The following is a 25709-nucleotide window of genomic DNA, read 5'->3' as shown; positions in this document are numbered from 1 at the left end:
ATGATGCTGCTTGGCCTGCTGTGTTCATCCAGCTCTACACCTTGTTATCTCATGTTCTTATTTACAACAGCTCAAATGTTCCATGCTGGGAAAGACCCAATTCTTCTTTGAGAAACAATGTGGTACCATCCTGCCTCCACCCATGTAGATCAATATGCTTCAGGTGACAAGACCAGTACCTTAAATAGGGAGATGCCACAATGAAACCTAAATCCACTCGTTATCCTGACCCATCAACTTTGGTACGACATGGTTCAGCAGTGGGTGCAATCCCATGTTTGTGCTGCCTGTATGTTCTGTAGGATATAAAACGTATATTCTTTGTAGCTTATGTGTCAAACTTAGTGGGATAGATTGCCCAATCAGTGATATCAGATTGTGAAGTGCTTCTTGATCCCATTCAGGTTCTTACTTTCCATCAGATTGTGAAGTGCTTCTTGATCCCATTCAGGTTCTTACTTTCCAAGTAATATGGGACATTGTGTTCTTCCTACTAAAATGAAAACCCTACGGTTTTCTATGTTGAAATTAATTTACTAAATGTAGGCATATTCTTCATTTTTTTATGTGTTCTTATAATTTGTTAGAGTGCTGCTCCCAACTTAGCATCATCAAAAATGTAGAAATTGCATTTTTGTGCCAAAGTCAAAATTGTTAATACACATTGATATCAACTATGCCAGTGCTGACTTTTTTGGAACATGTCTTTCTTTCTGTAACTTAAAGTAGTTAATTTTTTACATCAATTCTCTACTTTCTGTCTTGCAGCAAGAACTCTTGGTAGTATACCCTCCACGAGAATTTACAATTGGAACGGTATCTCTTTTCAGCATCAGAGATGCAGTGTTTATAGACACTGAAATTTGCAAAAAATTGTAGTGATCATTATGCTAAGTACTCCACTCCAACCTGCAGCTAAATTCCTGAGTAGGCACATTTCTTGTCAATGGCTGTCAAGGTCACTGTGGTTCTTAGGTTTTATGGTCTGATATAATTTCAGGGCACATAAGCCAATCAACTGTCCATAACAGTTTAAAAGAAATGAATAATGCCTGTTTACTAGAGCAAGAAATTTTATCTCTTTCCCTATGGACAACCTCCAGTAACTTGAGATGATAGTGTAGTGTTGTAGAGTACCTGCATTCCTAATGGTCCAGTCATAATGCATCAGTGGTAACCTTTTGTGCTCTCTTATGCAATGTCATGACCTGTATGAATAAAAACTATTCTAATTCACTGATATTTCACATGTGTCATTAGATTATACATTTTCCAGCCAACTACTAAAATGCCTTCATTTTGAGATAATTCACTGTCTACCAAACTTTTATTTACAAAGACAATGCTCTGGGTAATTGAAGTTAATATTTTGATTTCCTATTATGAGTCTGCTCCTTAGCCACTGTCATCATCCCACTTCCTGCCAACTGTCCAGGACTGAACAAAGATTATTTGCAACTTCAATGTCATGCTTGACAACCATGATGAATTTTTTAACACATCCACGCCATCACTAGGACTACCTATTTCCACCTACATAACATTGCTCGACTCGACTCTACTTTTGCATCAGTTCATCGACTGTTGAAACTCTCTATTTCAACACACAATAGAAGAGCAAATTACAGCAGGTATTGCAAACTTGAAATTAAAAAAGTAAACCCTGAAACTACTCAGCAGGCTGGCAGCATCTGTGCAGACAGAAATTAAGTTAAAATTTCAGGATGTGTACTCTTGCCGTAATTGAAAAAGTTTAGAGATGTAGCAGATTTTAAGCAAGTAAAAGGGGAAAGGAGTAGTAAGAACAAAAAAAGGTGTTGATCAACTGGAAGGCAGGAGAGGTTAAAAAGCAAAGGAGATGATGATGCAAAACAATGGTATGAAAACTGGAATCTTTAAAGTAACTGAGGCAATAGAAGAATTGTGTATGTAGGTGGGATGAAATTATAAAAGGGGAAAAATAGGAGATACAAGATGAGAAGAAATCAGTGCTATGGGACAAGACCAAGCTGAAACAATGAGTCTATCAGAGCTGGCCTGCTTCTGGATCTTTTGATGTTGTACAGGTGGACATATACAGGTTTGAGGAACTTTCATGGTCCCAACATGCCTTCCACATTCAGGTCAAACAGCAATTTTCTTGTACATCTTTCCATTTAGTATACTGCATTCACACCATTTTGTGGCATCTTCTGCACTGCACACAGCTCCATTCAACCCACAAGAGTGATCCTGAGCTTCCAGTCTTCAGTTATTTTAATTCTCTACCACTTCCATAGAATTATAGAATCCCTAAAGTATGTAAGTAGGACATTCAGCCGATGGACTCCACACGGACCCTCTGAAAAACATTCCACCCCGACTCACCCCCCACCCCATCCTATAGCCCTGCATTTCCCATGGTAAATCCGCCAACCTGGACAATGTGGGCAATTTACCATGGTCAGTCCACCTAATCTGCATATCTTTGGACTGTGGGAGGAAACCAGCGCACCCAGAGAAAATCCACACAGACATAGGGAGAATGTGCCTGGGGCTGGAATCAAACCCAGGTCCCTAGCACTATGAGGCAGCAGTGTTAACCACTCAGCTACCATGCTGCCTGTTCTAAGCTCTTGGTGCTGAGCTTCCGACATTGTTACAATGAAACGCAATGTAAGTTCAACTGCACTCAATTCTTTGGACAGTATTTGTTAGTGACAATTCCACTACTGCCATTTGCATGTCCTCTTTCGTTTGTGAGTATCATTAGAACATCGTCCAAATGTGGAGACGAGTTAAAGTTCCACTGATTGAAGTTATAAAGGAAGATGGTTCTGGTTTCTTGAGCCCAATCATTGCAGCCTTATGACATCAGTGCAAGAGTTCCCCAGGATGGTATCCTAGACCCAACCATCTTCAACTGCTTTATCAACAACCTTTGCTCCATCAGATTAAATCTACCTAAAGTCAGAAATGAGACTATAACAATTACTCATATAGTAAGACAGTCCATATCGCATAATTCAAGACCTGGACAACATTCAGGCTTCATTTTGTTACTGATAACTAACAGTTGTGCCTCACAAATGCTAGAAAGTGAATACCTTCAAGAAGAGAGTTTATTTGCATTCCTTTGGCATTAAGTGTTATTGACATTCCCTATTATCATCATCTTAAGGATCACTGTGGATCCAAAACTCACCTGATCCTGCCATATAAATACTGCTGCCAAGCCAAGAGGCCTGGGTTCAAGTTCTACCCGCTCCAGAGATGTGTAACAATATCACCTCTGGAGAAGCACTTGAACTAGGGAACTATTAGCCCAGCAGCAGGGACACAACCACTTCACCGCTACAGTCCCTAAACAGGTTGACTGAAAATATCTATTAATACTGTGGCTAGTAGACCTGTTCAAAGGCTAAGAATTACCTCCTGACTCCACAAAAGCCCATCCACGATCAAAATCAGAAGTGTGACAGACTATGCTCATCTTGGATAGATATAGCTCCAATAACAATCAAAAAGGAGAGTAATATCTGTTTAATCAACAGTTCATTCACCACCCTTAATCATTCACTCTCTCTGCAAAAGAAGCCAGCGTTGCCAGCAATACTCACATTCCATGAAAGAATAAAGAAAATGAACTACTCCTTACCATGTACAAAACCTAAGAGGACAAGAACAACAGGTGAAGGGGAACATTATCACCTCCGAACCCTACTCTAAGTTACATGCCATCTTGATTTTAACTTTTGTCACTGGTCCTTCACTGTCTCTGAATCAAATTCCTAGAATTCCCTACATAATAGCACCATGGGTATATATTCAACACGTGAGCTGTAGCGATTCAAGAATATGGCTCACTATGAACTTTTCAAAAGTGACAATAAAATGGCCACATCCTGAAAATTAAAAATAACGAGAACATCTACACTTGTGAGACAGTCAGATTCCAAAGATATCAGATACCAATTCGAAATAATTAGAAGATGGATACTAATGTGTCTAGTGGGATGTGGATAAGGAGGGAAAATCCTACGGTAAGTTCAATATGATGTCTGGGCCATTTTCCTCCGGAATCATAAACAGAACCAGAAGCAAACAGCATCATATATAAGACCAACAGCCTGAGGACATTGGCATAGAAGGGTATATCCTGGGCATGGAGCTTGTGCTTGTAAATGAAGAAGCTGAAGCTGGGAGAAATGAAAGTTGGGTGGTGAGGCTGAATGGCTAACATGAGCACTGTTCCTCCTGGTGCGCAAAATTTCACATATAGGTAGTTTTAATATTAAGCTAGGGTTCTTACTGTCATTTCACAATCCTCTACCAGCATGTGACATTGATTTTGGTGTTCTGCCAGTCTCTCAAGATTTTTAATTAAAGTGGTATTGCAGGATCAATGAAGTTTTTAAGCTACAATCTTTGTATGTGGATCAAGCCCCTACCTGCCTGGAATGCATGGACATCCAATGAACAATTTAACACAGGTTAAGGTGCAAGGTTGTCAACACTTTGTGGATGTGGCATGAAACCCCTACTACCATCACCACTCCTCCAACTGCCTCTCTTGACCCTAGCCACCGATACCGTTCCCACCAAGAAGGGTTAAAAACAACCTTCAATAGTCGTGGTTTGTATAACTTGGATTCATAGCTTAGTCTATATTAAAGTACCAGTTCTTTCTAAGTAGCACCTACCAGAAGATTGCCTTTGCCTGAACTGCAAATTAAGTTGTTTTACTGTCTAAATAAGGATTCAGTTGTATATTGAAATGGGTTTGCAGCAGTCCTATGATTAATTCAGCTATGTCACTTATAACATGGTTACTGATTTGGTTGCTATGCAATTTTATAAAAATCACTTCGCTCTGCTTTCTACAATGCCAAGGGTACTATTGTGATGAAACTAGCTTGAGAGCTTGCCATTTTAATGCAGTCTTCAAAGTGTTCCTTGTATCCTTAAACCTCGCAGTAATAAACACAGAGGTGAAATAGTGATTTGGCAAGGCTTATGATACCAATAGTAACTTTTTATTCATTTCACATATCAGTAATTGTGCTGAGGTACAGTAATTATTGAAACTATGGATGTATCACAATTTGCAAGCTTGAAATAAAAGTTCAGCAATTATATTTCAACTACCCAGGCACTCCTGGCTTGCATTTGGACTAAACAGACATAAATAGATGCACCATGAATATAAAATTAAGTTTAAAAAATTCCACAGATTTTTGGAGATCTGGAATACGAGTAGAAAGTGTTGGATTCATTCAGCAGGCCATGTAGCCTCTATACTTGAGTTAAAATCGATGGTGCAGAACCTATTCCTTGCCACTCCAACTTCCCATCAAAATCCCATTCTGGACTCTGCCCTTGGCCTTATAGTGAAGCTCAAATAAGAGATCCTTTTCTATTAGACACTATGAAGAGCTAGTATTAACTTCAGTAGCATCAGAATTTAACTATATCTTATATTTTTGCTTTGGTAAGAAATGCTGCTGAGTTAGGATAGATACCTTGCTGTTTCCAGGATGTGTGAATGGGGCAGGTGAATGGGCCCTCCTTGACAGCAGCATGCTGTATTTTGTTGACCTTGTGTTTTATTTTCCAGATTCTTGGGTCAATGGCTCCATGTCCATTTTTTTTTAGTTCTCCATTCCATTCTGAAATTTGAGGTGTTTTGAAAAGTAATATACGCAGACACTTTAGGGGGGCTTAGATAGACTGGTAGAATGGACGAATGTACACTACATGAAATTCAATGAAGAAAATTGTGAGGTGATACATTTTAGGAGGATGAATGAGGAGACAACACAAGCAAAACGTCACAATCCTATTGGAGGTGCAAAATAATAGAGGGACCTGGGGTGTTTTTGCACAAATCTCTGAAGATGGTGAGACAGACTTACAAAAGCAATTAGTAAGGATTATGGAATTCCAGGCATGATAAATTGTCTAAGGACTACTTAGACGAGTACCACAAGTAGGAAAATTTCCTGACTTGTTGGACACACCTCAGTGAAAGGTCTCCTGAAATATGAGCTTTTTGCTCCATCAGACAGGTCAAGATTTGAGTCCATCAGAAGCAGAATGTAGGTGGCCATGGGGAGAGTGGAATGCCAACTTGAGCTGGTTAGAAAGTCCACGTTAGTCTTCTGGAACATCATTTTAGAAGTTGTTGTGTTCTATACCCCTTACCACTCTTACTGCTTCACCACCACAACGTTCCCACCCACACACATCCCCCCCCCGCCCCACTTATTCTTCATACCATCCACACCAATTTCATCAGACTGGCAATTAGCAAGTTTAACTGTACATTCAAGATGAGAGGGAGGCAGGAAACAAGCATCTACAGAACATTTAACTTGAGCAATTGTCATTCACCTCAATATCAAGCAGAGAGGCCCGATAAACAAAGTTTAATGACCTTGCACAAATGATCTCTAAATCCGTCCCTCTGATTCTCGATCCTTTTACAAGCAGGAATAATTTCTCGCAAACTACTCTATGTAGATTCTTCATGATTTTTAAAACTTCTTTCAAATCTCCCCTCAGCCTTCTCCTTGCCTTCTCCTTTCATAGCTGAAAGTTTTCATCCCTAGAACCATTCTCGTCAATCTTTTCTGTACTCTCTCCATTGCATGAATATCATTCTAAACTGTAGTGCACTGAAATGTGCACAATACTCCACCTGAGATCTAACCAGTGTCCCAAAAATGTTTGTCATAACCTCCTTGATCTTTACTCTATGCTGCAATTAATGAAGCCTAGAATACTGTATGCTTAACAGTTCTTTCTACCTGTCTTGTCACCTTTAATATCTTAAACACATATACACCCAGATCTGTCTGCTCCTGCACACTGATTAGAATAGTACCTTTTTATATTCTCTCCATGTTTGAACTCCACTTTAAATTCATCTGCCCCTTATCAGTCCACCCCATAGTTAATAATTCTCCAAATTCTGCGTCATTCATAAACTTTGAAATTGTTCCCTGCATAGTAAGATCTAGATCAGTTTTACTTTATATGTACATAAATAAAAAAGAAAAAGCAAGGGTCCAATACTGTCCCCTGCAGAGCTCCGCCAAACCTTCCTCCAACACAAAAAATACCTTTCAACCATTACTCTCTGTTTATTATCATTCAAATTATCAAATTGTTGGAGTGTACCCCCAACCAGGAACAAAATTTCAGGAGGCAGGCAGCATTCAGGCAAGTGGAAGATGTTTATTCAAGCAGAAACTGGTTGATGTAGAGAAAGGGCCAAAAAATCTTCGCCAAATTGGAAGAGAGATCAATAACACAGTCTGATTTTACAGAGAAGTACAACATTTTTATACAGTTTGTGTTACAACGTAGTCACTGTCCTTCTCCTTAATCCAAGCACCCAGTCCCATGGTACACATAATCAATGATGGGCATTCCTAGGGACAGCCCCAGGTTCTCATGATGTCATGGTGTTTACTAGACATTGTAATCTCTGGGCCTTGGGGTCTTTCTATGCATCCTAGAAATTCACATTCCAAAAGTTAATAGTTATATTCCTTCTGGTCTGTCCTAGATTTTCTTATCTCTAAGCGCTGTTTGAATTCTGTTATTCATGGTATTATGTGTGCTGCTTTTATCAAATCATTTCTTTTATTTAATCATTCCTTTTATATTTTCCACTGTCCCGATTGTATATATATATATAAAGACAGTTAGTTTTAACTAATTGCTATACGATTAATTCCTGTTAAGGTTAATTATAAAGTGTAAAATAATACAGCTACTTTTACTGCTAGCACCTTGTAGCTAATGAGTTGGACCAATCTATCTTACTCAGGGCATAAGATAAGGCATGTCCTAAAGCTTATAACTTTCACTTTTGGATTTAAGTGCTTTTTCCCCTACTGCTTGTATTATATTCTGATTATACGTTGAAACCTACTTCTGTAATTATCTGAATAATTCTTTAACTAGAGGCAATTTCTTCATACTGTAGGTAAAAAGCTAATTACTACAAAATATCTTTAGCTGTTGTTTTTTTGCAGCTGTTTAGGGAGTTCATCTGATGGGTTCGTGAGCTAAGATTTACACCCCGTTGCTATGTCTTTAGTGAGACCACTGACAAGTTTCCTAAATGGACATCACATTAACCATACTTTTCTGAAGAAGGGTCTAGGCCCGACACGTCAGCCTTCCTGCTCCTCTGATGCTGCTTGGCCTGCTGTGTTCATCCAGCTCTACACCTTGTTATTTCTTAACCATACATGTCCCATACTTACACAGGCACACCACACTTTTAAATCACCATACATACCCAAGATGCAGATTAACTTCAAAGCACCCCCAGATCGCAAGCTCCAGGGAACGAAAACACACAAGTTGCACAAAAAACAACATTTAGCAATCAACAAACAAAGGTGCATTCAAACCAGACCACAAAGAGTTAACACCTCTACAAGATTCAGTGCACTAGCACAGAGAGCCATTTTACTCACTCTCTTTCTTATTTATGAACACTGTAGCTATTTCAGCATGTTTCTACACTCTTTTTTAAACACAGTCTGCAGAATGGACAGGTCTGGACCTCAGCCCATGTTTCCACAATCCTTCCCTGCCACTTTTTTCAGAATCTTCCAACTGTGGCTGCTTCTTTTATTTTACAGTTTTATTATTTCCCAGACCATTTTCCTTTCCAATTTCAGACTTTCCTTGTTACAGAAATTTTTGCTTTTTGTGTTCCCCTCTTTATTTTGCGTGATAACGCTGGGATTCGCAAACCCCTTCTTCCTTATTTTGCGTTCTCACGTTATTTGAAGCCTTCTTGCATTCTTTCACACATTCTCTTGTTATTTTGCATTCTCATGTTATTTTGCGTGTTCTCATGCCAGGCACCCACTTCCAATATGTCAGATCCTGCGTCTCGTATTCACTCCAATCTAAAAGTTTGTCTTATGCCCTAGCTTATAGAAACCCCTCACCAAGTGCCATGCTAGCTAGAAAGTGTGGTAAATAAACGTACTTACCCATATTGTGGCTGACGGTGTACCAGCTTCAGGCAGGGCACCCTGCTCGTAGTGCCAATCTGTAGGAGCGTACCCCTGACCAGGGTCAAAAATTCAGGAGGCAGGCAGGATTCAGGCAAGTGGAAGATGTTTATTCCAGCAGAAACCGGTTGATGCAGGGAGAGGGCAAAGGATCTTCCCTGGATCGGAAGGGAGATAAATGACACAGTCTGATTTTACAAAGAAGTACAGCATTTTTATACAGTTTGTGTTACAATAATCAAATACAATATAGTCACTGTCTTTCCCTTAATCCAAGCACCCAAACCCATGGTACATCTAATCAATGACGGGCATTCCTAGGGACACCCCCAGGTTCTCATGATCTCATGGTGCTTACTAGACATTGTAATCTCTGAGCCTTGGAATCTTTCTATGCATCCTATTAATTCTCATTCCAAAAGTTATTAGTTATACACCTTCTGGTCTGTCCTAGACTTTCTTATCTCTAAGCGCTGTTTGAACTCTGTTATTCATGGTATTATGTATGCTGCCTTTATCAAATTTAATCATTCCTTTCATATTTCCCACCATTCCAATTATATGCATAAAAAACAAAAGACAATTAGTTTTAACTAATTGCTATATGATTAATTCGTGTTAAGGTTGGTTATAAAGTGTAAAGTTATACAGCTACTTTTACTGCTAGCACTTTGTAGCTAAGGAGTTGGACCAATCTATCTTATTCAGGGCATAAGATAAGGCATGTCCTAAGGCTAATTAACTTCCACTTCTGGATTTAAGTGCTTTTTCCCCTACTGCCAGGGGGATGGGGACCAATGTAAAGAGTCAGAGAAGTAGACAGCAAAAACAAAAACAAAAGCTAGGAAAGGAAGTAAGAAAAATGATAGGCTGAGAAACCAATGACAAGATTCAAACAGGGCTATTGAGAAAAATAAAGAGGACCACAAACACTGTTAAAAGGACAAGCTTAAAGGCTTTGTGCCTTACTGAACGGAGCATCTGCAATAAAGTGGATGAACTAATTGCGCAGATAGATGTAAACAGGTACAATATAATTGGGATTACGGAGACATGGCTGCAGGGTGACTATGGATACGAACAGAATGTTCCAGGGTATTCAGTACTTAGGAAAGACAGGCGAAAAGGAAGAGGTGGCAGAGAAGCATTGCTGGTTAAAGAGGAAATTAATACAATATTGAAAAAGGATATTAGCTCAACAATGTGGAGTTTGTATGGGTAGAGTTGAGAAATACCAAGGGGCAAAAAACATGTCATATATGGACCCCCAAACAGCAGTGGTGATGTTGAGAATGGCATTAAACAGGAAATTAGAGATGCATGTGATAAGGGAATATCAGTGATCATGGGTGATTTTAATCTGCACAAAGATTGAGCAAATCAAATTACCCACAATGCTGTAGAGGAGGAATTCCTGGAGTAGAGACACGGATGGTTTTCTTGACCAATATGTGGAGGAACCAATCAGAGAGCAGGCCATCTTAGACTGGGTACTGTGTAATGAGAAGGGAATCATTGCCAATCTGGCTGTGCGAGACCCTTTGCAGAAGAGTAATAATAACGTGATAGAATTTTTTATCAAGATGGAGAGTGAGGTTGTTGAATTGGACACTAGCGTCCTGAACCTTAATAAAGGAAACTAAAAGGATATGAGGCGTGAGTTGGCCTTGATGGATTGGGGAGAGTTACATAAAGGGATGACAGTGGATAGGCAATGGCAAACATTCAAAGAACACATGGGGAACTGCAGCAACTGTTTATTCCTGTCTGTCACAAAAGCAAAATGGGTAAGAGGGCCAATCCCTGGCTTACAAAGGAAATAAGAGATTGTATCCGATCCAAGGAAGAAGCATATATAAATTGGCCAAGAAAAATAATAAATCTGAGGATTGGGAGCAGTTTAGAATTCAGCAAAGAAGGACCAGGGGATTGATTAAGAAGGGGAAAATAGAGTACAAAAGTAAGCTTGCAGAGAACATAAAGACTGACACTAAGAGTTTCCATAGGTATGTGAAGAGAAAGAAATTGGTAAAGACAAATGTAGGTCCCCTACAAACCAAAATGGGATATAATATGGGACAAAGAAATGGCTGAGGAACTGAATACACACTTTGGTTCTGTCTTCCAGGATTCTATCGGCTCTGGAACAGTCCCTGCAGCCTGGAGGATGGCTAATGTCAATCCAAAATTCAAAAAGGGAGGTAGAGAGAAAACAGGGAATTATAGACCAGTGAGGCTAACATTAGTAGTGGGGAAAATTCTCAAATCCATTGTCAAGGATTTTATAGCAGAGCATTTAGAAAGCAGTGGCAGGATCAGACAGAGTCAGCATGGATTTATGAAGGGGAAACCATGCTTGACAAATCTATTGGAATTCTATGAAGATCTAACTTGCAGAGTTGACAAGGGGGAGCCAGTCAATGTAGTATATTTGGACTTTCAGAAAGCGTTTGACAAAGTCCCACATAAGAGATTATTGTTCAAGATTAAAGGGCCTGGGATTGGGTAAGTGTATTGAGATAGATAGGAAACTGATTGGCAGAGAGGAAACAGAGAGTAGGAATTAATGGGTCCTTTTCAAATTGGCAGGCAGTAACTCGTGGGGTGACACAGGGATCGGTGCTGGGACCCCAGCTATTCACAATATATATTAATGATCTGGATGAGGGAACAAAATGTGACATCTTCAAGTTTGCAGATAGTACCAAGTTGGGTAGGAAGGAGAACAGTGACGAGGATGCAGAGATCTTTCAGCATGATCTCGACAGGTTGGGTACATGGGCAAATCAATGGCAGATGCAGTATAATTTGGATAAATATGAGGTTATTTGCTTCGGAAGCAAAAACAACAAGGCAAATTACTACCTGAATGGCTGTAAATTGGGAGAGGGGAGTGTGCAGCTGGACCTGGGAGTCTTTGTGCACCAGTCGCTGAAGGTAAGCATGCAGGTGCAGCAGGCAGTAAAGAAGGCAAATGGTATGATGGCTTTTATTGCAAGAGGTTTTGAGTACAGGAGCAGGGATGTGTTGTTGCAGTCGTACAGGGCCTTGGTGAGACCATGCCTGGAATATTGTGTGCAATTTTGGTATCCTTTCCTGAGGAAGGATGCTGTTACTCTCGAGGAAGTGCAGTGAAGGTTTACCAGGCTAATTCTGGGGATGGTGGGTCTGGCGTATGAGGAGAGATTGACAAGTTTGGGATTGTTTTTGCTAGAGTTCAGACAAATGAGGGGGGGATCTCATAGAGACTTATAAAATTCTAACAGGACTGGACAGGATAGATGCAGGGAAAATGTTCCCGATGGTGGGTGTGTCCAGAACCAAGGGTCACAATATGAGAATTCGGGGTAGATGATTAAGGACAGAGATGAGGAGACATTTCTTCACCCAAAGAGTGGTGAGCCTGTGGAATTCTTTACCACAGGAAGTAGTTGATGCCAAAACATTGAATGTAATCAAGAGGCGACGAGACATAGCACTTGGGGCAAATGGGATCAAAGGTTCTGTGGAGAAAGCAAGATTAGTCTTTGAGTTAGACGATCAGCCACGATTGTGTTGAATGGTGGAACAGGCACAAAGCACTGAATGGCCTCCTCCTGCTCCTATCTTCTATGTTTCTATGTTTATGCTTGTATTATATCCTAGTTATGTGTTGAAACCTTCTTCTGTGATTATCTGAATAATTCTTTAACTACAGGCTATTTCTTAACACTGTAGGTAAAAAGTTAATTACTACAAAATATCTTTAGCTGTTGTTTTTTTGCAGCGGTTTAGAGAGTTCATCTGATGGGATCATGAGCTAAGATTTACACCCCGGTGCTATGTCTTCAGTGGGACAACATCCTTTCATTAATGAGACTGTAGTCATTTGCCTGTTCTTATGCATTCTTTTATCAAAACTGTCTCGGATTATGGCTTGCAGGGCCTTTGTACAACCTTGGGTAGCTCTGTTCCAAGGTATTATTATGTTTCACTTTAAATGTTAGAGCAGACTGCCCCATTTTGTTTAGTCTTCATCAGCCATTTTGTGACTTTCAAACATGGGCCGCTTTGGTGTACGCAGGGACGGGTCACTTTGTACGGACAGGCACGGGTCACCCCTACATGATTGTTATCAATTCTGTGTAGTCATTGTTACTGTCTTTCTGACCTGTCACTTTGCTCACATCTCTGTGTGACGCTGAATTGAATGCCTTGTGTAAGTCCATGTTCTTATGAATCTATCTGATGTTATGACTGGACAAGTCAGGTCCCAGATTAAAATCTGGCTTGATTGATCATACCTTTTTTGATTTGAGAAGGTTATCCTTCACTGAAACACAGGCACCCAATTTTGCAGATTTGGTTTTAACAATAAAACAAAAATTTATGAAGCAAAACAAATAAAGATAAAATTGAACAAATCCAAGCTATTTGCATGCAACACAATTTCAAAGATTTCAGAATGCAGTAAAATAAAATGCCAACTTTTCCCAACTGCATCACTTTACAGGACTTAAATACCAGAGAGAGTTCCATTCTATATCACATCTATAGGTTTGACATTACTATTTCTTTCATTTCCAGTCTTGAAAGCTGTTTCTGAGATTAGTCATACAGCTTGAGATAAACTTTATTAATCACGTTTCTAACCAAAACCTCTTGTCTAGAATTTTCAAACTAAAACCCCTGCAATGTGGTAATCCATTCCAGGCTGTTCTGAAATAGCTTTGCTCACCAGGAAAAATTATTCTTAGATCTTATTTTTAAATCAGCTAGATCTTCTCAAAACTACCACAAAAAGATTTTCAGTCTACAAGTTTTTCCATAAGCAAAAGTAAATCAATTCCTCATTCTTCTGAAGCGAAAGCATGCTAATGCTTTTTAATGTTTACTCTCTTCAATCATAACGCTTGCACAATATAAATACATTCCCATTATCACTCCAGGACCTGATCTCTTTAACGTACTAGTTTGAAAATCAGGGCTCCAGAAAGACTGACAAGTTAGTACTCATTCCCATGGACTGAAATCCACAAACCACTTATTCAAAATTCAAACTCTAAAATAAATATTAATGTATATAATCATATAAGCCACGTACAATATATATTACATCAACAACCTTGCCCTAATCAATGTTTTCTCACCACTGAAGTGAAACTGACTGATCTGTAATTGCCAGGCTGTAATTGCCACATCATTCCCAGTAGTTCCATGCCATTAACTATTAAATACACTGCTAACTTCATGCACTGCTTCGTTCTCAAACTGTGAATTCAGAATGCTTAGCTGACAAAATTGTAGTTTTTGATACTCAGCCAACTTTGATAATGACATAATGGTAGCCTTTGGGAAAATGACAACAAAAAGCTCTGTCAACCAACGCAATCCAGCTTTGCTTTTGTTTTAAACTCTCACTGACAGCCAGAGCCCTGTCTTTAGTACTTAAAGAGGATGGTATCTTAGAAATCTTCAGATCGTGACAATTGTATACACTAGACTGGACCCATTAAAACCAGCCTTGTACTCACTCAATATCACTTCATGGAATCCCTACAGTGTGGAAACAGGCTATTCTGCCCAACAAGAGCATCCCACCCAGACTCATAGCAACGTCCCACCCCACACCCTATCCCTATAATCCTGCATTTCCCATGGCTAATTCACCTAGCCTACACATCCCTGAACACTATGGGCATTTTAGCAAGGCCAATCCACCTAAGCTATACATCTTTGGACTGTGGGAGGAACCCTACATAGGCAAGGCTGGAATTGAACCCAGATCCCTGGTGCTGTGAAGCAGCAGTACTAACCACCGAGCCACTGTGCCACTTGTGCTACTGCTCATTCATAAAGTCTCAAGTCAATAGACTAATTGACTTGACATGAAAAATTGAATTGCCTAAACAGGTTATGCTGAACTATGTACACGGCAGAAAACACATGATTCTTGTGTATTTAACTAACTGAAAACAGTAAAACAGGCACAAAGCAACAGAAAATAGAGGAAGAGTAGGCTATTTGACTCCTTGAACCTCCCCTGCTCTTCAATATGATCATAACTGATCATCCAACTCAGTTCCTTCTTTTCCCCATACCCTTTGATCTCTTTAGTCCTAAGAACAATATCTAACTCTTTCTTAACTGCTTTCTACGGCAGAGAATTCCACAGGCTCACCATTCTGGTTGAAGAAATTTTTCCATACCTCAATTTTAAGTGGCCTAAACTGGTCTTTAAATTGTGACACCTGGTTTTGGACTCACTGGTCATTGGAACATTCTTCCTGCATTTACTCTATCTCATCCTATTAGAATTTTATAGACTTTTCTAAACTCCAGTGAATATAATTCTAAGCAATCCAGTCTCCTTACAATATGTCAGTCTTATCCTCCTAGGAATCTTTATTGCACTCCCTCTATAGCCAGAACATCTTTCCTCAGATACAGAGATCAAAACTGCACACAATACTCCAGGTGTGGTCCCACTAAGGTAGCAATAGTAGCAAGTCATCCCTGCTCCTGCACTCGAATCCTCTTGCTATGAAGGCTAACATAATATTTGCCTTCTTCACTGTCTGCTGCACCTGCATGCTTACTTTCAGATACTTGTATACAAGGACATTAGGTCTAATTGCAGCTCCCTTTTTCCCAATAAATCACCATTCTACCAAAGTGGATAACCTCACATTTATTTGCATTATACTTCATCTTCACTGCACTTGGCCACCCACTGACCTTGTCTAAATTGCAGTGAAGCATCTCTGCATCCTCCTCATAGTTCACCCTCCCAACCAGCTCGCCCTGAAATTCATTTACCATTAATTTGAAATGAATTATGACTTACTCATTTTTACAAGTTTTCTTTTTAAATTTAGGTCATTACAGTTTTAATCATAAGTTAAGGAAAATTACTGGCACAGATGCCATATGAAAGGATCAGCAGTGGAATTTACCGTTCCCCTGTGTGGCATGACTAATGGTAAGATAGGAAAATAGGGTTAAAAAATGAAAAAAATCAGATTCTCAATGCTAAGAAAGATTTTCTTTATTTTCCCCTCAAGTCATAAATAGCAAATTCAGAATCTTGCCATTGAGTGACAACTACCTCATCTCCATGAATTTGCATCTCATTAAAGCCCAAAATCACCTAAGACAAACTTTCAATTCTCCTGTACTTCCTGAGAAACAATTTGGTCCAAACCCCTGACATATAAATCACAGCAGGTACTTGGTGGCTACGATTCACCAAATTCTTATCCCAGTAATCATCCAAATGCTTCTTCACAGCAATGTCCCTGCATGCTCCACAGTTGCCATCCTCCTTTACCTTTCATCAACACAGGTCAGCATCAGCAAACTACTGGTCTCACCACATTGGCGTACCTGCTCTCTGACCAATGCTTACACCAATTCATCCCTCCAATATGTAACTTTGGAGCTCAAGGACACCAGCAACTTGCATGCTTCTGTCAGATCACTTCAGAGCTTTGAAAGGATTGTTTAAAAGGTTAGCAGAAGCCAAACAGAACTTGACAGGGTAAAGGCAGGAAGGATATGCCTGATGATCGATGAGTCTTGATCCAGGATTAGGGTACAGGGTAGGCCATGCATTACTGAGATGAGGAGAAATTTCTTCACCCAGTGGATAGTGAAATTGTGGAATTCTCTGCCACAGAAAGTAGTTGAGGCCAAAACATTGGATGTTTTAAAGAAGGAGATAGATATACTCACTATGGCTAAAGGGATCAAAGGATACGGGGAGAAAGCAGTAACAGTGTACTGAGTTGAATGATTAACCATGATCATATTGAATGGAGGAGCAAGGTCAAAGGCCTAAATGGTCTATTCCTCTTCCTCTTTTCCTATGTTTGTTCACAAGGACATACATGTATCTAACAGGATGCATCTTTTGGCTATTAGCTTATTTTCTTAGTACTCATTTATTCTGTACTTGTTTAGAGGCTGCCGGCCTCTATTAACTTCGTAATGCTTTCTTAGCATACACTTAGTGACTTCAGCACTGACTTACAAGCTGCCAGCCTTTGTGCAGGTCACATTGCTTTCTTAGTGTACAGGCCCTATCATGCTCAGTTACGGGTCAATCAGGGTGCTCTGGTGAAATATGTTCATAAGTGGGTCACCTCCGTGCAATGAGACAAAAGGAGGCTTTATTATGACGGAAATTGATGGATATGTGATCACAAGCTGCAGAGGTGGCGCAGTGTACCCAGTGAGTGAGTAGGGAGAGCAGCAAGAGTTAGTTAGTTTGGGAGGATGGGTGGATGGGAGCCATTGAGAGGACCTTATGCATGCAGTATAGAGAGTTATAGTGCATAAATCTTGGTGAGATGTGCATAACCTGGCAGAATTAGAGTGAGTTGTGGCCATGTAAGGTAGTAGGTACAAAATGATGGGACTTACCTTTGCAGAGCGCAGAAAATCATCTGTAGTGTTAGGCATCTTGTTTCACTTCGGACAGTGCACTAACCCAGGCTACAATCCATATCCAGGCTAGCTTGGTCTGATGGTCTGGCCTCCTGTGGCAGTCAGCTGGAGAGGTCATCTTTCCTCTCCATGATTCCAGTCACCAATATTTCCAGGTCGCCTTTCCTCTAGGTCATGTACTGAATGTAGCAGCTCGAGCATCACAGAATAAAGGATTGGTCTGGCAGTGACGAGCAGTTCCGCCTCCCCTGCTACATGATTCCCTGAGAAAGATGCCAACAAGATACTTGAAAGAGATGGCCAATTATGTAAATGTCTTATTCATACTCTACATGCAATCAAACATTTTGGGTGTTTAAATGGATTAAATGAAAAGTTGAAATATCTTATGAAATAAATAAGCAATGAGGTGGAAGATCGGGTGAGTATCAAGCTATGGTGTATCATGTGACATGCATCTTCCTCGACAACACCAGAAAACTCCGCACTATGTATTTTTAAGGCTGAAAAAGGCCGTGTCATTCAGAGCTTTAAAAGTATTGTTAAATGTTGACAGTGAAGGAGATTTTATTCTCAGATTGCTGGCAATTTTAAAAATAATGCACTACCGTCTAATAACGGTTAATCCACCTGCAGTACCTGCTCCACCCCACCTTGCCAATTATTGCCACAACACTGATATTAAATGTTTATGTCAGTCTTAAGCTGCGTCACTGGCAATGCTGACAGACTGTTGTTCTAGGCTGGATAGTGGAAAATAAATGGATGTTAGAAAGCTGCTCCAAAATAACATGTTCAAGTAACTGGCCTTATAATCAACTGCTGACAAAATTTGTGCGTATGACTTTCTGGGATTTAATGAGAATGAGACAGGTCAAAAGAGTAGCATCATTTTGATCAGAGCCTGAGGGAGACCTACTGGTTCATATTTCCCTTCTATCTAAGAGCCACATACTGTTGAGTTGTGGTGACTTACTGAGTGAAGTCCTTGAGCACAAATGTACTTGCAGTTGTAATTTATAGTTTGTTGTTATGCCCTAATGAGGTTTGTATGTATGAATGTCTTAGACCTACCCCTGACCTGTTCATTGGAAATCGCATCCACACAAGTTAATGGTTTGCAGTGAAATTACAGCAGTGGCATGGAAAGAATAGGAGGGAATTTGGCCTCATGTAGGAGAAACAATGGAAGAGCTACAAAATTGTGTGAAGCTTTAGCATGTTTGAGTACTATGAAAGGTAGGGGTTGATGGCAACATTGTGTAGTATCTAAATCTGGGCCATCGTTACACTGACGTGTTGACTTACTTTGCCAGATTTCTTAAATTGTGCCAACTTCATTCATCTTTATGACTGACATCATGCTGGTACTGTCCAGAATAGTTATCCTGACCATAACCTCATTATTAACATGGACTTTGCTGTCGTAGAGGTACTTTTATTTCTTCCTTTTATTTCATGGTGTATGGGCATTACTGACAAGATCAGTATTTGTTGTTCACCACTGATTGCCTTTGAACTGAATGATAGGCTATTTCAGAAAGCAGTTAAGAGTCAACCACATCACTGTGAGCCTGGGGTCACATGCAGACAAAACCAGTCCAGCAGAATTCCTTCTGTTAAGGATATTAAAGAACCAGGTCAGTTCTTATGACAATCAATCATAATTTCTTGGCCAGCATTACTGAAACAAGCTTTCAATTCCATATTTTATTAATTGAATATAAATTCCATCAGCTGCCATGATTTAAGACCATTCATCAAATCATCACAGTGTGGAAACAGGCCCTTTGGCCCAACAAGTCCACACAGACCCAGCCCTCTAATCTATGCATCTGTAAACACTATGGGCAATTTAGCATGGCCAATCCACCTAGCCCACACATCTTTGGACTGTGGGAGGAAACCAGAGCACCCAGAGGAAACCCATGCAGACACAGGGAGAACATGCAAACTCCACACAGACAGTCACCTGAGGGTGGAATCGAACCCAGGTCCCTGGCGCTGTGAGGCAGTAGTGTTAACCACTGAGCCACCATGCTGTTCCTTAGGACATTAGCATGAATGTCTGGATTACTCATCCAATGATATTACCACTATAGAATCATTTCCCTTGTCAAACAATGGAACAATCCTTGCATCCACATCAGACAACAGCATGCCCCTTTCAAGCATTCATCAAATGAAGGTTTTGTTGCTGCTGTCCAAAATTTCTAAGAGACTATTTCATTCTTCTACATTAAGTTTGCTTCACTTCATTTTCCCTGTCATTTCTTCTCACCCATGCCCCAGGCAGCTTTTGCAAATTCCTTCAACGGGACCTTGATCAGATGGGCCAATGGGCAGAGGAGTGGCAGATGGAGTTTATTTTAGATATATGTGAGGCACTGTATTTTAGGAAGGAAAATCAGGGTAGGACTTATACACTTAACGGTAAGGTCCTACAGAGAGTTGCTGAACAAAGAGACCTTCAAGTGCAAATTCATACTTCCTTGAAAGTGGAGTCGCAGGTAGACAAGATAAGGTGTTGGTGTGCATGCCTTCATTGGTCAGTGCATTGGGTATAGGAGTTGAGAGGTCATGTTGCCCTGTACAGGACATTGGTTAGGTCTGTTTTGGAATACTGCATTTAGTTATGGTCTCCAAGCTATTGGAAGTATGTTGTGAAACTTGAAAGGGTTCAGAAAAGATTTACAAGGATGTTGCCAGGGTTGGAGGGTTTGAGCTATAGGGAGAGGCTGTATAGGGTGAGGCTATTTTCCCTGGGATGTCGAAGGCTGACGGGTGACATTATAGAGGTTTATAAAATAATGAAGGGCATGGATAGGGTAAATAACCAAGTCTTTTCCAGGGTGGAGGAGTCTGAAAATAGAGGGTGTAGGTTTAAGGTGAGAAGGGAGTGATTTAAAAGGGGCATCTTTCTCACTCAGAGGGTGGTTCATGTATGGAATGAGCTGCCAGAGGAAGTGGTGGAGGCTGGTACAATTACAATATTTAAAAGGCATCTGGATGAGTAAATGAATAGAAAGGGTTTAGAGGGATATGGGCCAACTACTGGCAAATGGGACTAGATTAATGTAGGATGGGTAGGACCAAAGGGTCTATTTCTGCGCTGTACAGCTCTATGACTCTATGACTGTAAATGGGGGCTATTGTGGCACAGTGTTTTGTCCCTACCTCTGAGCCAGAAGACCTGCCTGCTCCAGAAGTGTCTGGCTCAATAAAAATATCTATATACAGCCTGGACTCTGAATAGTTTCCAAAGCATATATTTTTTCAAAAGAACTAAAGGCAAGCTTTCAAAGCTGGTCAGCCAAAAGGAGCCAATTGGCTCGCAAGAAGACCAAAAGTCTGTCAAAGATCAAGTGGCCTGCCTTTTCAGGTAAGTGCAAGAGGGGGCGCTGCAATGCAGAGGCACTCTCACTACAAATCCAGCATCCTATAATAATAACTCACTGAGCTGAAACAGAACACTTGGAGCAGTCAGTGCATGGTGTAGTATGTGTTTGCCATCTGTTGCAAAATCCCCTACTGTGCTGGTAGCAGAAGTTTGGCCTCTTTAAAACTATTTTAGAAGTTATCACTTTCTGAATAGTAAGTAAATAGCATTACCACTACATAACAAAGCATTTTAAGAATCCTGACCTTTTTGTTTCAAGTAATTAAAGCACTAGATGAAAACCATACATGCTATGGCCATTCTACTGATCTTCTTACTGTGATTATGACCACTGTCTGAGAATAAAATGAAAATGAATGTGTAAAATTACTACTGTAGAGAGAAAGGGATACCTGTAATACCTGGTAATGAGCTGGGTTTTCCTTATTGTGAAAATATAAGTGTAACCAAGGCCACAGTGAATTTCACATTAAATGACACTTCCGTATCTTTTAAACAGGGCAGTTAAAACGGACAAGAGGAGAGGAAATTGATGTTGAGACCCCAGGATCTATCCTAGTAAACACCAACCTGCGAGCTCTAATAAACAAGCACACGTTTGCCTCTCTACCACATCACTTTCAACAACAGCTCCTGATTTTACTACCAGAAGTAGACAGGCAGGTAAGCAGGGTGTGAATGGTTTTCTGTGCTGTGTCATCTACAGAGATGTGGATCACCTGGCCTCATAATGCAGGAAAGCAAACTGTGACTAATTGGTTCTTCTCAGCTAAGTGACAGTGGAAAATCTAATATGTAAAAAGAAATTCTGTTATAGTTATGATGGAAATAAATTATCTTTTACAGATGCTGGCCAAAATTCTCTGTTTTCCCAACATTTTGTGTTCTAACTTTCAGTTCTTGTTTTATACTTTCATCAAGATGACAGTAATTACAAATGGATTTGAATCTCAAACAGGAAAACAGACAAATATTGCTAACTATTGACAAGACATAACTAAAAGAAAGTTATGTTTACATGCAATTAGTAGAGCTATACATCGGCTTCCACATTGTCAATCAAGTTCAATATTTGGGGTGACTCTACAATCTCTCCCACCACAGGAGTAAAGCTCAAGTGGGGCATGGGATGGAAATGATAAATGGGATCTTCTGTTTCTGGAGCTGGTGAGTTTGGAGGCATTAAATGTAATTAATTTGGCAGGGTAATGGTATACTCAAATCCCATTGCCCCCCTGCCTCCACCAGAATTAGGTTCTCGAGACTGCCTTGAACTATGATCCCATCAAAAAAGACTCCCCCTGCCTTGGACTACAAGAATACTGAAATACCCTTATTACCAAGCATGTAATTTAAAGAAAGTTACATTTTTAACAGAGTTGTATTTGATGATACGATAGGTTACACTTGTAAAGCCAAATCAGGCTGTTTCAGGGTCAGATTGGAAAATCTCTTCTCAAACAGAATTTGTTTTTTATGGTATGTGTGCAGAATTTAGAACATCATGTCTTAGTTCAATCCTGTTTTGTCAATAGACATTAAACATTTTCTGAAAGCACTGCCAAAGTTTACACAACGTGAAGCAGAAGAAATTTCTCATTCAGTTTACTGTTCAACTTTATATGGCTTTTCTTCACATCTTCTTTCTCCTCAACAATAAATCTCATGACTATGTTTTGTACTACCCTTCAAGAGTCATAAAAATTGAGGTTCTGAAATCATTGAAGGCACAAGGTTTGCATACTTACATTGTCAAGGTTAAGGCAAAGGTCTCTGACACCAAAATATTCAGAAGCCCTTTCTATTGTGATCCAGTTATATTCTCTGCTTCAATGACCTTTCTTGGTAGCACATTCTGTGACTAATATGAATAGGAATCACTTCCTTCAATCTTGTATGGCCAATACAAATAGTCTTCCAGAAACAAGCCCTACATTCTACAGCTTTTCTCTAGTTATCATTCCTTTTGTTTTCTGTTGTCAAGCCAGAATTTAGCCTGGCTGATTTATTCTTCCCTTCAGAAGTCATAAATATTTACACAGTTGAATAGTTGACCTGTTGGCCAAGAGAATGAGGTTGTAGACCACCTGTATAAAATACCTGTTAGAAATGACTTTTTGATAGCAGTATCAAATACAAAAGTATCATAACAGTCATCCAGTAGGACAGAGCTTGGATCTAGACAGCTTTTTACCAGTGGGACATACTGTTTAGGGTCTAAATAAATAATACAAATAATGTATTTTATAGATCTGCATTGTTTCACTGTCTAAATGAGTAGTTAGAGTGTAACATCATGTCAGTAAATGCATTCTGTGCCAGTCAGTCATTCTCGTCATTTTCAAATCACTGCAATAAACCACAGGGCAGCTCCTTAATGAAAACAACTACCAACTTGACACAAAGAACAAAGAACAATACAGCACAGGAACAGGTCCTTCAGCCCTCCATACCTGCAGCAACACATTTTCCTCTTCCATATTAAAACTGTCTTCTCTGACAGGATCCCTATGCCTCTATACCCTTCCTATTCAAGTACTCGTCCAGGTGTTTCTTGAATGCTGCTATTGTTTCTGCTTCCCACCACCTCCTCTGGCAGCGCTCCAGGCACTCACCACCCTTTGTGTGAAAAACTTACCCTGCACATCTCTTTTCAACTCCCCCACTCACACCTTGAACCTGTATCCACGAGTAATTAACACCTCCATCCTTGGTTAAAAAAACCTCATACTTTCCACTCTATCCATGCTATTCACAATCTTATAAACTTTTCTCAGGTCGCCCCTCAACCTCCTGCATTCCAGTGAAAACAAACCCAGTCTAGCCAACCTTTCTTCATAACTAAAATCCCCCATACCAGGTAACGTCCTGGTAAACCTTTTCTGTACCGTCTCCAAATATTCGCATCCTTCTGTAGTGTGGTGTCCAGAACTGTACACAATTTTCCAAGTGTGGCCTAACTCAAGTTCTATAAGGCTGCAGCATAACTTGTCTATCGTTATACTCAATGCCCCTTCCAATGAAAGCAAGCATTCCAAAGGCCTTGGTTACTACTTTATCTACCTGCACTGTCACCTTCAGCGATCTACGGACCTGCACACCAGGATTCCTCTGCATATCAATACTCCTAAGGTTTCTGCCATTTACTGTATAATTTCCACATTTACTTGGCCTTCCAAAATGCATCACTTCACATTTGTCCACATTAAACTCCATATGTCATTTTTCTGCCCATGCCTCCAACTGATCTATATCCTGCTATATCGTCTGACAATCCTCCTCACTATTTGCAACTCCAGCAATCTTTGTATCATCCATATCATACATGGCGCATGACTCCCCTATACCAACTGACCACGTGCTGTCATCAAGAGGCTCATGGAGCAAACATTAGTGTTCTAAAGCAATATTTATGCTGCCTGGATTGCCTGCAGGTTCAACAACCTGGTTCTCCACCATACCTTTGGCAATTAGCTTGGGAGGATAAAGAGGATGAGGAGAAGCAATAGGAAGCATCAGTGACCCCAATTCTGCGGGCAATCCATCAGCTGCTTTTCCAATCAGACTCTGATTCCCTGAAACTATCACCACATCAATGTTACACAACCCTTCCATTTTCGATGACAACATCCACTTAATCAAAATTCTCAAATAAAAATGGCACAAAGAACTATTTTATTGCTACTTTATCCAACAACATTTCGTAACATAGATACAAAGTTAAACTCTTCATTCTAGTGCATTCCCCTAATATCTGTCTTGCGATTCAACATGATTCTGGTGATTAAGGGTTTGAGTGCTGCCTGAATAATTTCAGCCAAGAACAGCACATCATAACCACCCAAAATGAGAAACTAGCACTATTTAATTGTTTGCCTTGGGTGCAGGGTAGAGCCCTTTCTACTGCTCTGTCTGTTGGGGAGGTCTACATAAAGATAGTTCAGTAATGGCAGTCTGTGTCTGAATGTGCGATTGTTCATGCAGTACATGAAAAGGTGAAAATGGAATTCTTTTTAGATTTCATTTGAAAAATTAAGAATTTAAGAACATTGTGAAACACAATTTGAAACTCCTAAAATTGATTTTTTGGAATTTGAGCAATTTGGAAGATTATTCTGTGTTTAAAGTTTTTGAGAAGATTGTTCTGTGTGCACATTACAGTCAGATGCACAATCAGTCAGCACAGTACATCTTGAAGAAAAGAGCACTGAAGGGACATTTGGAGACAATGGAGGGAATTCAATCTTCACAAAGGGGACTGATGTAACTGTGAATGAATGTTTCCCATTTGAGTTGAAAGTAAATGAAATGGGAAATGAGAATAAAGTAATTGTTTTCCTCTGCAAGTTAGAGCCACATACTTTCAAGATGATGTCAAAACAATGTTGCCCGTAATACCCTAGTACAATGGAGTATGCTGAAATTATTATGGCACAAATAAGAATGAAATTGCATTGAGTGTTATTTCTGCCAACAGAAGCAGTTGTCAAGTGAAACAATTGCAGGTCATGTTTTTGAATTAAAGAAGCTGTCTCATCACTGTGGGTGTGACACGAACATTGAAATTGACACATTACTAGGAGGCCTAAAGAACAACAACATCCAGGCAAAACTTTCAATCAAAGCTAATAAACTGACATGGAGGGAGACTTGCCCATGAAGGCAGCAGAAAGAAATTGCAAAGGTGAACTTCTCATGAACCAGCAAGGGAGATCTACCAGATTTCAGAGATAGTAGGAACTGCAGATGCTGGAGAATCTGGGATAACAAGGTGTAGAGCTGGATGAACACAGCAGGCCAAGCAGCATCAGAGGAGCAGGAAGGCTGACGTTTCGGGCCTAGGCCCTTCTTCAGAAAAC

General features: G+C 40.0%; 1 protein-coding gene across 1 annotated transcript in view; it reads left to right on the top strand.

Annotated features, from left to right (window-relative positions):
• LOC109911668 (ASXL transcriptional regulator 3) overlaps positions 1–25709 on the top strand; it is a 269254-nt gene that overhangs the window by 181945 nt on the left and 61600 nt on the right. The window contains exon 9 of the mRNA XM_048596328.1: positions 21350–21513. Coding sequence (XP_048452285.1) covers positions 21350–21513 — 164 coding nt within the window. The remainder of the gene's footprint in view (positions 1–21349; positions 21514–25709) is intronic.

This window comes from Rhincodon typus, chromosome 4, assembly GCF_021869965.1.
Source record: "Rhincodon typus isolate 14 chromosome 4, sRhiTyp1.1, whole genome shotgun sequence".
In the NCBI taxonomy this organism is placed as follows: Eukaryota; Metazoa; Chordata; class Chondrichthyes; order Orectolobiformes; family Rhincodontidae; genus Rhincodon; species Rhincodon typus.
Note: the sequence above shows the minus strand (reverse complement) of the source record. Positions and strands in the feature narration are given on the sequence as shown.